The sequence below is a fragment of the Rhea pennata genome, chromosome 2 (genome assembly GCF_028389875.1).
Source record: "Rhea pennata isolate bPtePen1 chromosome 2, bPtePen1.pri, whole genome shotgun sequence".
NCBI classification, from domain to species: Eukaryota; Metazoa; Chordata; class Aves; order Rheiformes; family Rheidae; genus Rhea; species Rhea pennata.
This window is the reverse complement of record NC_084664.1, coordinates 22,631,593-22,644,732: the sequence shown is the minus strand read 5'-3', so window position 1 is coordinate 22,644,732 and position 13,140 is coordinate 22,631,593. Positions and strand designations below refer to the sequence as shown.

Sequence of the window (13,140 nt, the reverse complement as noted above, 5' to 3'; positions counted from 1 at the left end):
CCTCTTTATGAAAAGTAATAGGATTTTTATAAAGTCTTCTCTGAAAACTTAAAGTCGCTGGTATATAAATTCCAGATTTATTTTGAAATATATTTAACCTCAACAAAAAAATAAGTTGTCAGGGTTAATGCACAATACTGTGAAACTGTTCAGTTAGAAAGATTTAAATCTTAATGCTGCATTTCACTGGCAAATGCAATGTTTCTCTGTGCATCTCCTCCTGGATAGCAAAAATAAATATGTAAACAGAATAAGATAAATATGGATGCTTCACTGCAAAAAAAATATTTGTGGACATACAGCATTTTGCATTGGTCAATGTTTGTTTAGTGTGTGCTCACATAGGCTCTGTCCAATGTGCCTGTCTCAGGCTGAAATGTCACCATAAGGTTAGCACCCGCAGATCAATGGCTGCATTTGGGAAGGAGCAGATCAAATTTTGCTGTGTATGATATTACAGCTTGCAAGAATAAATTTGGAGAGGAGAATGAGATGTTGGAACTGTTGCATTGCCCGTTGATTGTCAAGCCATGGCATAAGCTTTTTTTTTTTTTTTTCTTGGGCAAAGTTAATCATTGTTTTCTGCAATATCTGCTTTACTTTTTAATGTGTCTGTGGCTTTACTTCTGTCCATTTTGTATGCCTGAGGATGGGAGGATACTAGCATTTCTCTGGTCTTCCTGTCCACCCTGGTGTGATGCAAGACAGAACAACATTAAGTTTGCAAAGTGCAAGAGGGACAAAACTTCAGCATCACAAAATTGGAGCTATTAAATCTTACAAGGATATGAGAGTAAAACTGCAGTATTACTTGTGTCTAAAGATGTGAAAGGGTGACAAATGTTTATTTGCTTTTTGTGGTTACAGGTAGCTGATCTTTTGTCTTTTTCCCTCATAGGCTGATTGTGTTGTCATGCGAAACAGTCCTGTTAAAGAGGCAGGGAAGTGGGCTGATGAGAGCTGTGATAACAACAGAGGTTATATATGCCAAATTGATGGAGGTACTTGTCTTTTCAATTAAAACACAGTAAAACCTAATGTATCTTCAGGTTTACGCTTGTGTATTAAGTTCTGGATTTCAACATCATTTCACTTTCAGTAAAGATATATCCACACATTGTTTTTCAGGCAGGAACACAAGGGTCATATGTGTCCAAAGGTCCAACTAGAGATTGTCCTCGGCTGATCCTTTGCAATAACTGCCATGCTGGAATTTTTATCTATATGTTTGTGTTTAATAGGACCATTGCCCTGATATTTGCTTTGTCATTTTGTCTAGTCATTTTTTTTTGATCATTTTCTGAGCACGTTGACTTTCAAAACGTATTCTGGAAAACACTGGATTATACATGTAGCATGAATTATCTGGAGTGCAAGTGTAGCTCATCTGGCTGAACTTGAGCTAATTCTCCTAGAACACAAAATTTAAAATCAATGAAAACCTGCCATTAAATACCAGATTGATTTCTAAGGGCTGGTCTACTACAAAGGTGCTTTCCTGTGTCTCTGAGCAATAGATTTGACAAAAAAAAATTCCTTGAAAACAACACAGTCTATGCCACACATTTGTTTTGGAGGAAAAGTGTTTCATTAAAAAAATTGTAATGTACTCTAATGCCAGTTCATTTCAGTAATACTAACCTGTAGGTTTATGCAGAATGTTCCTTTTTTCCTTGTCAAAGGCTGCTGTAAGCAGCTCTTTTTCTTTCCACAGCTCTGTAGTTGATTTCTGCTACTGATGCTATCTTAAAGAATAACATCTAACCTGTGCTGGTCAAAAGTTAGGGAATATGAGATGAAGAAAAGAGGCAGGTTATTTTATCCTGTTTGCTACTGCAGTCAAATCATAAAGCCTTTTGAATAACTATATGACATAAGCCTTTCTTCCTCCTTTATTTTATAGACTCAGAGTTTCTCCCTTCTACAAGTACAGCCCCATCCAGCGTTATTCGTTATGGTAACAGTAGTTATTTGTTCATCTATACCAAAATGAAATGGGAGGATGCACGAAAAAACTGCAGACGTCATGATCAGTTTGACCTTTCCAGCATCTTAGACCCCTACAGTCATTCGTTCCTGTGGCTGAAGATATTGAAGTATAGGGTGCCGATATGGATTGGTCTTAACAGTAATGTGGTAAGAACCTCAAACCAGTTGAAAATGATATTGCTAGGCAAATAACATTGCTTGAAATGATATGGACAAAACAGGAACTAGAAAGCCTTATTATTTCTTTATTGTTAGCTTATTAGTTTACATCTTGATTCTAAGTGTTTGTATATACTGTCAGTTTTTACAGGTAGGGGTGTATACTCTTCCATTACTCTAATTAAATTGTATATCTTTTACACTTACCCTCTGTGACATTTTACTCTGTGCACTTCCGAACAAGACATTTTAGGCCAGCATTTTGAAATTTCTGTTCATGTAGACAGTGTTAGCTTTGGGATAAAATTCTTAGGTCTTAAGATGTACAGTGGAAATCATTTATTCTAAACACAGGGCATAAGAATACCTGATTTTCAGAAATAGAATAAAATGCTGTTGAAAGGACTCTTGGAACATTCTGAGGATAATTAGCCAAGCAATTAGTTGGTTTACTTCCTTTTTTTTAATGTATTAATTGTTTCTACTCTTCCTACTCTCTGATACTCTGATGCTTTCTAAATACTAAAATATACCACTCTTTCTTCTTGGCACAAGCACTTATTTTGCATTCTCTTCCTTTGACTAAGCACACAAAATAAATACAGATGAATGAACGTAAAACACCTCTTTCCCTCCTGCCCTCCCCCGCCATGAATTCACCAGACCTAACCAACAGAATGATCCATTGAGTTCATAAACTGTGGTGGGAGAATATTCAGTTTTAAACACACCTTAGGTTAAAGTAATCTACACTTCTTGAAACTTGAATAAAAGTAGATAGTACAAAAATTAAGCATCAGATATTCACTCCTCCAAACTATATTTAGTGAAATTTTTATTTCTGAATTCTATTTAACTGTTTTGTCAAGTCCAAAATGTATTCAATGTCACTTGTTTTGCATTTCCCTTTGCTGAAAAGTACTTGCTGCACTGCTGTATATCTCAATGAACAGCTGCTGGTCACAACGTAAATTGAAAAGTTTGGTCTATTTGCATTTGTTACTGATTCTAAATGAAAACTTTTGGCATAAGCTGCTAGACAGACAGACATTTGACTCACAAAGCAATAGTTAATGCTTAGGATGTAATCTTTCTTGTTTATTCTGTGCTTAGACCAATGGGCATTATGAGTGGATTGATAACTGGAGAATGAAGTATACTAAGTGGGCTGAAGGGGAACCAAAGCAGCAAATAGGTTGTGTCTATCTGGACATTGCTGGAGCCTGGAAGACAGGATTCTGTAATGAAAGTTACTTCTCTGTTTGCAAAAAACCTGATGGTAAGAACTTGAATCTGATTGTTGCAATTATGATGATTTTCCTTTTATAGTTCATTGTGCTGAGAAGTCTGCTGATATATACTTAAATGCTGCTGGAATATCAAGAACTAAACAGATGAAATAATTAAAATGTAACTGTATTGAATTGTGCTACTTTAAAATGAGGGATGACATTAACAAAGCTACCGTGGTTATGAACATGCATCACTGTAATAATGTTAGATGCGTTTTGTCAAGCTCAGACTTACATTATTTTGATATTTACTTTGATACTGAGTAAATGTTATTTTATTTGGATACCGATTAAGCAGGTAATATAAAACCCTGCAAGAATCAAAAAGTAATGAATGGTTAGGTTATGGTCGCATTGGATACAGTGTTGAAAGGGGAAGAGCTGAGTGGCCAAGCCATAAGGAGTCAAAAAAGTGTTTTCTCATTACAATTTCCCAAGTTTTCCTGTTATAATTTTATAGCAAACTACAGGTAGTATATAAATGTCTAAAAGATACTCCTTCAGGCCACATACTCTACTGTTTTGATCTGAAACTTTTGTTATTATTGCCTGATACTCCTTTCTGCATTCAATTATATTAGATTACAACCCATATGACCAAGTTTAGGCTCTAATTCAGTAAAAGCACTCATTCAGTACAATAGTCAACTGTGAATACACAGTTGTGGGTAGAGAGCTTAATAATCTGAACTTAATAATGTGTTTGAAGAAAAATATACTTGAGTTATTTGCTGAATTAGATTTCTTGAGTGTGAGGCACAGCTGCAGTATTTTTTGTTCACTGATTTCAGACTTTTTTCCATTATTGTGTTTTAGCAAGCAGTACAGGTTACCAAGATTACATTTTGTTTAAGACTTCTATCAAGTGAGTTTTCCAATGTTCGGTTAGAATAATTTATTTGTGATAAAAGAAAGTATAAGGAGCTGTGTATTTAAACTGTGCCCTTTCTATTTTTTAAACCAGTTCAAGCTCCCACTGAACCCCCTCAGCTTCCAGGAAGGTGCCCTGAATCAGAAGATCACAAGTCTTGGATCCCTTTCCGAGGTCATTGCTACTACATTGAATCTTCATCTACAAGAAACTGGGCCCAAGCCTCTTTAGAGTGTCTCCGACTAGGTGAGTATCCTCCTTAATCAAAGATCACATCTTCCTGACTTGTTTTTTCTTCTATGAAAAACTGAACATGTGCTATGTATTTTTGTGATTTCAAGGGTGGCCCAAGGGGTTGCATCCAAATGCTGCCTTAATTTTGGAGGAGATGGAGAATAGCTGTCTGCCAGTGGCACATACTAACTCTTTGATGGGTGTGGGGCCAGGCTTTGGAAGAGCTCTGTGATCTGGAGTAGAGATGACAAGTGGAACCTTGTCCTTTTACTCTTGATAGGAGGTAGTCAACCTCATCCACAGCAGTTTTAATGGCATTTCATATCATTTGCATTCCTGATCTGATTTGCTTCTTGGTTATTCCAGTTTTATGCCATGGAAAAGAAGAAGTTACATCTGTTTACAATGGATAATATATTAGTAAACAAGGCAGTTGTTTCATTCTTGCAACTTACTTCTCTGAGCAAGTGAAGTTGCTCATCTTGCCAAACTTTGCGTCTACACTGCTGGTGGCTATAAGCAACCTAGGTATCTAAGTTCCCATTAGACTGCAAAGAGACCATGTTAATGCAGTCAGTGGAGCTGACTCCTGATTCATGTTCACCAGAAATACACACTGGCATGTGGTTGGGTGAATTGCGCCCTAAACACCACTGACTATGTTGATTTTATCTCTACTGACTAAACCTACCACTGAAACCCGTGTCACATATAGACAGCTGGATAAAATGAATCTCACTGTTTCTGTCAACAGTCAGGTTCATTTCTGGGTTCTCATGAGTACACTGTACATCTCTAGTACATTGCCAGCTTGGAGAGCTTTCATTATTTCTGAGGGAATGTTCAAGTTTTGCTATGTGTTCTTTAACTCTTACTATATTCTCTGCATTAAGGATTGCATAACATTTGGATAGAGGTTCTCAATTGTTTACTTTTAAATACAGAAATGTCTCAGAAATACAACTGTCTTGCTATAGCTCAGTCTTTAAGACTATGAGAATTGTCACAATGTAACCCAATTCCATAGGTCTTCTGAGTTCTTTTGTTGACATGACAGATGCTTAGTCTTTGGAAGCTGCAGTGTTTGTTCTTACTTCTGCATACTCAAAAAGATCTTGGCAGCTGTGCAAGTATCAGGAAAATTTGTTCTCTGCTTTAAATGTTATGATTATGATTTTGAACAAGCTTATGCTAGAAATTAAAGAACACTTTTTTTTGTCTTGAGAGGGCTAAGTTTCTGGAACAACCTTTGAGTAAGAAGAGTGGGCTAAATAAATGAAAGAGTCTTAAGATGAAATTTGAGAGGAATTGAGTGATGATGATGTCTGTGGTAGCAGGTGGCTTAGCTTACACTCCAGCTGCCTTACATTTTTTTTGTTGGAATCTGCAGTTACATCAAATTGCTTTTTTGTGTTAGACTAAGATTCCTGAATAAAAACACTGACTATTTGTTTCAGCCTGTATGGTAAAAGACTGGCATTATTTGCAGTTTAAAAGTCCTAGGGGATTATATGAAGACTTCACAGTACTGACTTCCCCTTCAATGTTACCCTTAATCTTTGATGCAAACTAAACATCAGACACCATTTGGCAAAAGAGGAACAATTAGGAAAACGTAAAGACTACTGCAAAAAAGAGGAACATTCCATGCTCTGTTAGATTCTGCTATCCTTACTTGCACTCTGAGCTTTCTGTTTGTAGATATAATTAGAAAATGACTATCTCACCCATAGTGGAATTCTGAACCATAGTAGAATTAATTAGCTCAGTAGTATTCCAAATGACTTCTATCTTTTCATTCTCTGTAATTATGTCTTCCTTACCTGAGGAAAAGCACCTTCAAAAATTCAACAGCCTAACAAAATAGTGAAATGCCAGACTTAGCTGTTGCTACCTATCAGTTGACTGAATTTTAACTCCACACTGAAAGAGAACAGATGATGCACCTTATCAAATGTTTAGTAACACTACATACAAAGTCTCATTTGCTCTGCTGGCACATTACAGGCCCTGTGCCACAACTTCTTGATTATGCTAGAATAAACCGTTATGGCAGAATGCTAGTGCTGCAGGTGGATGACATACTAATGGGGCAAGAGATGACTAAGATGATAAATACAAAAGGCAGGGAAGAACAGTGCAAATATTGTCACCCCACAGTAAAAACTCAGGCTTCATAAAAATCTTTCTCCAATTTTTTCTGAGTGGAACTAAATTCCCTGCACTTCCTCCATCACTAGGGGAGAAAGAGATTCTTTTAGAAGGTGATTCAGAGCAAGAATCTAATTTAGGTGCTATGAATCATGCTGTGGAAAATCTTTCTCTGTTGACTACAAAGAAAGTGTGTGAAAGTAAACCTGGTTAGAGAGTTTATAATTGTATAACTGTATAACTGTAGCCAGGAAAGTCAGCAAAGGCTGTGGTATAGGCAAGTTATACAGAGGCTCAAAAAACATTTAATCATTAATATATGAAGTTACATTGTGCATAGATTGAAGTTATGGCACTTTTTAATAAAAACTTGTGGGTATTATTATTTATTTATTTTTTATTTATAACGTATCAGTAGAAGTTTATATTGGATTACATATTCACCTATTGTATTTTGCCTTGAGTCGGTGTTCAGTTTGTGCTACTATTTTCTAGTGGATGAAGAAATGAAAAGGAAGTGCACTCTGATGGAAATGCTGAGCAATATATCAACAGCAATGCAAGAGTCCTTCATAAGAAATTATCTAAAGTTTTTGCTTTGCGTGTTTGCTGTGAAACTCGTGTCTCTAAGATATTTTCTTTTTCCTTATGTTTTGCAGGAGCATCTTTGGTGTCAGTTGAAGACTCAGCTGAAGCCGATTTCCTGGCATACACCATTGAACCACTTGAAAGGAAAACGTCAACTTTTTGGACAGGAATGTACAGAAATGTAGATGGTAAATTCTTTACTTTTTGTGAAAGATCTTTTTCTTTGGCAAAGAATTGTCACAAGATGTTTGACATGGATGTTGAAAATTTTATGTAGTACTTGGTAATACATAAAAGTGAAATTAGGAAAGGTAATATAGTCTCATCATGGGAGAAATTGTAATTCAGTAGTAATCAAGCAATAGCTGATAATATAGAAAAGAAAGACCAGGCCCAGCAAGTTCATCTTGAAGCAAAAGAAGGAATTCAGGACACAGTAAGGCACAGGGTGCATATTGCAAAATACAGCCTGGATCATGTTGGCAGTTGAGAAGAGACAAAGTCAAATGGTTCTTCTCAGATCTGGAGAGGCCACTGGTTGATGTGCTTTTGCTAGAGAATAATGTGATTAACATTATATCTAGTCTTTGGACTCACTATCCTGAATGACCAATCACCTATCTTTAGCTGCCCCTCAGAGCAAATTCACTTTGGAGCTGATGTTCATGTCTTTCGAATAATGCATCATAACTTTTTCTATTTTCTGCCTCATTGTGAGGAAGGGAGGGAAGGAGAGAGCAGGCAATAGACTTAATTAATTAAATCTCACTTTGCTGATCATTGCTTATTCATTAATAAAATCAATATTCAGTTAAATAGTTATTTTTGTCTTAATAGATCTAACGACTGCTTCAGATTTGTGCTGCTCAGAATAAAAAGTGCAGTTTAACAATGTCAGGGGCAAGGCTGCAGAATAGTTTGGGGACTTAGGTCAGATTTCTGGAGCTTTTGAAGATTTTTCAACATATTCAACCTATTCAACCACTGCAATGGGATAGCCAAATGAGGAGAAGACAATATTCTATTATTTTACTTGAATCTTGGGAAAAGAAAGAAAAGAGGTCTTCTATATTGAAGAAAAGAATTTAAATAGATTAATGATTTATAAACATAATACATATTAAGAAGAGCTGAGGTTTACTCATGTTGTTAACTGACATGTAAAATGGTTTTTAAAATTAGTTCTAGAGCAGGTGACAAACAGTACAATTTTATAGAAATTATCAACATGAAGCTGATTCAACAAGTAGATGCCATTGTATCATTACCTAATGATTATCATGATGTCAGCATAACTAAATTTTGTATCTTTGGAAAAGTGGTATCAATGTGTCATGCACTGACACAAATGGGGACAGATAAAAAAAAAATAAAATATGAGGCATTTTGTAAGAAAACATAACTTTCATGCTGAGTCTAAGACTTTTCTTCTCTGAGTACAACTTAAGAGTCACAAGGGGCATATTTATTCTAAATAAATAATGCTGTTAACAGAAAGGAGAAAAAAAGGAACAGGAAGAAAGAGATAGAAAATCCCAGCATAGCTAACAACAATGATCACCAGATTTTTGAAGCAGATCTTCAGAAATGAAAGTCAAAGTATTTAAGATCAGTGGGAAGGAGCAGAAACTAGGGAAAAAAAATGAAAGACTTAAGGGATGGGGCTAAACTCCTTTCAGTAGTCCCATGCGAAAGAACTAGAAGCAACAGGCACAAACAACCACAAGAAGTTCTGCCTGAATATGAGGGGGAATTTCTTCACTGTGCAAAGAGCACTGGAACAGGTTGCCCAGAGAGGCTGTGGAGTCTCCTTCTCTGGAAATACTCAAAACTCGCCTGGACGCGATCATGTCTAACATGCTCTCAGTGACCCTGCTTGAGCATGGGGGTTGGACTAGAAGATTTCCAGAGGTCCCTTCCAACCTTACCCATTCTATGATTCTATGATTCTGTGATTTTAAAAGAGTAATAACCCCCTTAAAAATTACTTGGATGAAGAACATTCTATTCAAGATAAATCATGCGTTGACATAAATCATTTATATAACTGACTAAATAATTGACATCATACCAGTGCAGAAAGTTGTATGGGCGATACTTTAAATTTTCTCTGCTTAGTAACTTTAGAAGCCAGATTAACCCACCATTTTCCAAAAATTGATATTATATCATTGGCATAAAACTTTAAGGGCCGCTATAATGTGTCAGACCAAAAAGTCCAAATAGTCAAATGGCCACAAAAGTGACCTCAGGTAAATTCCTTGTGAAGGCAATAAATGCAGAGTAACTGTCAACAGGAAAATGAACACTACCTTGTTTTACCATATTCAATATTTTTCCAATTAGGAGAATGGTTGTGGCTAGACAACACTGCGGTGAATTTTGTCAACTGGAATGTAGGAGAACCTTCACCTCAACAAAATGAGCACTGTGTTGAAATGTACGCAAACTCCGGGTTCTGGAATAATATTTATTGCAGTTCCTATAAAGGCTATGTTTGCAAAAAACCGAAAAGTAAGTGGTACATTTATGAATTTATTTTGTGTATGGAGAGAGAGAGAGAGTGCTTCTTGTGTGCTTAGTGTTAATAGATAACAGTTGTACCCAGTGCATTTGAGATCAGCATTTTGTGGTTTTGTAAGTAGGAAGGGATACACATTTGCGTGCCAACAAAAAAAGAGAATAACTCTGTCAGAAAGTAGTAGTTCTGACCTGTGCTCAAGAAATGGATGTCTGTCGGAACTGTTTTGAAAGTATCTTTAACTGTACTGACTGTACACTTGACAAATTTGCCTGTCTTGTGTCAACAGTTGTTCAGTAATCACACTGTTAGTACTGTGTTTTGCATGCATGAGTTAGTCTCCTCTCTTTGAAAATGTGGAACTCAGGGAACCTCCTCTGCTAATCTCTTACTAACGTTTAATGAGAAGAGTGAAATACATTTAATAGCTGAATTATGCCTACTTCCTCCAGAAGATTGCAACTGGGAGAACTTCTGCTGTCCTTTGTAGAAATATGCTCTCAAATGCAAAATAATCCTGCCTCACTCAGATGCTTGTAATGATGACTGTACATTGTACAGGAAATACTGCAGAACTGTCAGATATAACTACCCATTCAGAGTGTACTTCTCTGTCTTTTTACATTGTGATTGTCAAGTGAAAATGCCATTTATTTTATTTTTCCATTTTCTATTGAAAATAGTCAGATATGCGTAAGGAGTGTAACAATCGATGGACATCCTGTTTAGTTACACTTGTATTTGTTGTTTGCTCCTTTCTGAAGAGACCGAAAAACTCAAAGCTGGGAGTGAAGACTTCCTGTAAAATAGATCCTACTTTCTACTCCACTTGTTCACATAATTTTTACCTTAATGATTTGAAATTCTGTAACAGATCTATTCTGTAAATAATCTGATTTTTTTTCATAAACAAAGGTACTCAAAAGAACTGTTCAGCAGTTCATTAAGTGCTTTTTGATTGTGCTACAAATACTGGCTAAGAATATATCGTGGTCAAGGCTCCTCACTCTCAGTTTTCAGGAATGATAATCTGTAAATATACTGTAATATAGTCTAGCATATGGCTGGTCTTAGCATATAGTCATCTTGTAGCAAAAAAACATAGTACATGATAACCACGATCAGTGCTATACTAAGTCCTGGCAGTCAACACTTTCTGTGAAAAGCAAGGAAATGTCTCCATATTCCAAAACTTTTCCTAGAAAATTAAGCAATGCAGTCAGAAGATTGTTTTCAGAATTTGCGCAATATAAGTTATTTCCTCCTATTGCTTGTTACATTTGTGAGATTGTTTTTACAGGGGGATTTTGGACATAAAGGAGCATTATCAGAGAACATAGAATACCTCTAGCACGGAAGTTTGTAAACGCAGAAAGCTCCCAGTTTCCTTATTTCCCATGGATTTATGTCCTGGTGTAACCAAAAAAAAAAAGTAACAAACTACATTTTATTGTCAGCAGTATTAATGAATACTTGATAAAAGCTTTTGGAAGCATCCAAATAAACATGCTTTGTTTTACTTTGAAGAGCTGGAAATAGAATTTGTCTCTAAATGTAAAACTAGCAGAACTGACAGAAGCAAGGATTATTGGATCATTAATGGAGTCAGGCAATGTAAGCTGGGGGAGTTGGTAAAAGTATTTCATTTTCTGAGCTCACCTTCATCAAAATGAAAGATGATTCATTGATTCAGGATTTAGTATCGACCAGTTTATGTCCACACAGCAAAATGTGGATTTTCATCTTAAATAAGCCCAGCAAGCCTGACTACATGGTCCAGACCTTAAATCTTAAGGGAGCTGCAAACATTTTAGTTTGGATGTGATCCCTACTAAGGCACTTTGATGTTCAGGACTGAATTTGATTGTCTGTGTAGGGAGGGCTATTAAGACCCCTTAGCAAACCCGACATATTTACACTCACTGTGATTATATAGAATACCAGCTACTGCAAGAATTTAAGTATAGTCAGGATTATATTTGAAGATCTCTGTTCTGAAAGATGCTCTGTAGACTTTCTTGTGGCTTTACACTGGTATAGGGTCTATTTCCATGGCATGCATTGATGGTTCTTTTTCTCTCTTGGATTTTTTGCATCTGCTAGTGTATGTACATATCTACTGGTATAAGGACCGTTGTGCTTTGCCATTTGATATAGGTGTATATAGCTTTGTATGGACTAAACCAAGGTATTTTCAGTATTTAGTGGTATGTATAACTATACATGTTTCTGAATATAATTTTTGTTATGCCCTAAAACATTATAATATGTAAATAAAAAGAATATAATAATAACAAAATTCTTTTGCAATGTGTTTGAATGCCAGCAGCTGAAATGCCGCCAGCAGCTGAAATGCCACCAGCTGAAATGCCTACAAAGGGTAAGAATATTTTATTTCAAGATAAGAAGATAATCTCGTGTGAGATCATAAAAAAAATGCATCATATTCTGTATTATGTACTTTAATTTTTCAGATATATCTGAATACTACATCTGTTTCCTACAAACATATTATTTCCTAGTAGAATATTATGTACTCCATTCAGTGTTCAAATGTTTTAGAACAGATGTTTTAGAAAACGTTTTGTGAGATGACATGTAATGTTAACCTTTTAAAATCAATTAATTTTGTTACTATTCTTGTCACTCATTATTTGAAGCAAATGGAACATGTTTACTTAAAAACAGTACTTTTTTAAAAAAAAAAACAATTTGCTTCCAGTGATAAGAAATATGAATCATTGTCCTAATTTCTTTGTGTTTGTTTTCAGCAATGACAAAGGAGGAGAAGGCTTCTACTCTAAACCATGGTAAAACAGGAGTTGTAGTTATTGTTGTGATCCTCATCCTAGTAGGAACTGGCCTTGCAGGCTATCTTTTCTACAAAAGAAGAAAGAATCGCTTGTTGGCAAACGACAGCTTTGAGAACAATTTGTATTTTAATAGTGATGCAGTTCCTGGAACTAGTGACACGAAGGATCTTGTGACCAACATAGAACGGAATGAACATGCAACACTCTAATGTAATAAAATAAAATTTAGTGTAATATGTAATGTAAAATGTAATGTAATAAACTGTGCCTTGTTTTAATAAAGTTATGCAACTAGAACTAAGCCAAAGCTGTTTTCTCATGTGCAAGTACTGCAGCAGGCATTTTTCAGTGTGTGCATAGTATTACATGCAGCAGTTACTTTATTTCATAACCATTCTATATTATGTAAGATTTCAGGTCTTATGGTCTGAAGACCCACAGTAAGAAAAGAGATAACACTGACTAATTATTAAATGGAACAATAGAAATGGATACCGTGTAGGAAATAAAATGTAAGATAGA

At 35.7% G+C, this 13,140-nt stretch overlaps 1 protein-coding gene across 1 annotated transcript in view; it reads left to right on the top strand.

Moving 5' to 3' along the window:
- The window catches only part of LOC134136846 (macrophage mannose receptor 1-like), a 56,853-nt gene extending 43,938 nt beyond the window's left edge, over positions 1-12,915 (top strand). The window contains exons 23-30 of the mRNA XM_062569058.1: positions 899-1,001; positions 1,904-2,136; positions 3,262-3,427; positions 4,405-4,557; positions 7,356-7,472; positions 9,631-9,798; positions 12,132-12,185; positions 12,577-12,915. Coding sequence (XP_062425042.1) covers positions 899-1,001; positions 1,904-2,136; positions 3,262-3,427; positions 4,405-4,557; positions 7,356-7,472; positions 9,631-9,798; positions 12,132-12,185; positions 12,577-12,827 — 1,245 coding nt within the window. The 3' untranslated portion in view covers positions 12,828-12,915. The remainder of the gene's footprint in view (positions 1-898; positions 1,002-1,903; positions 2,137-3,261; positions 3,428-4,404; positions 4,558-7,355; positions 7,473-9,630; positions 9,799-12,131; positions 12,186-12,576) is intronic.
- The last annotated feature ends 225 nt before the right edge of the window (positions 12,916-13,140 follow it).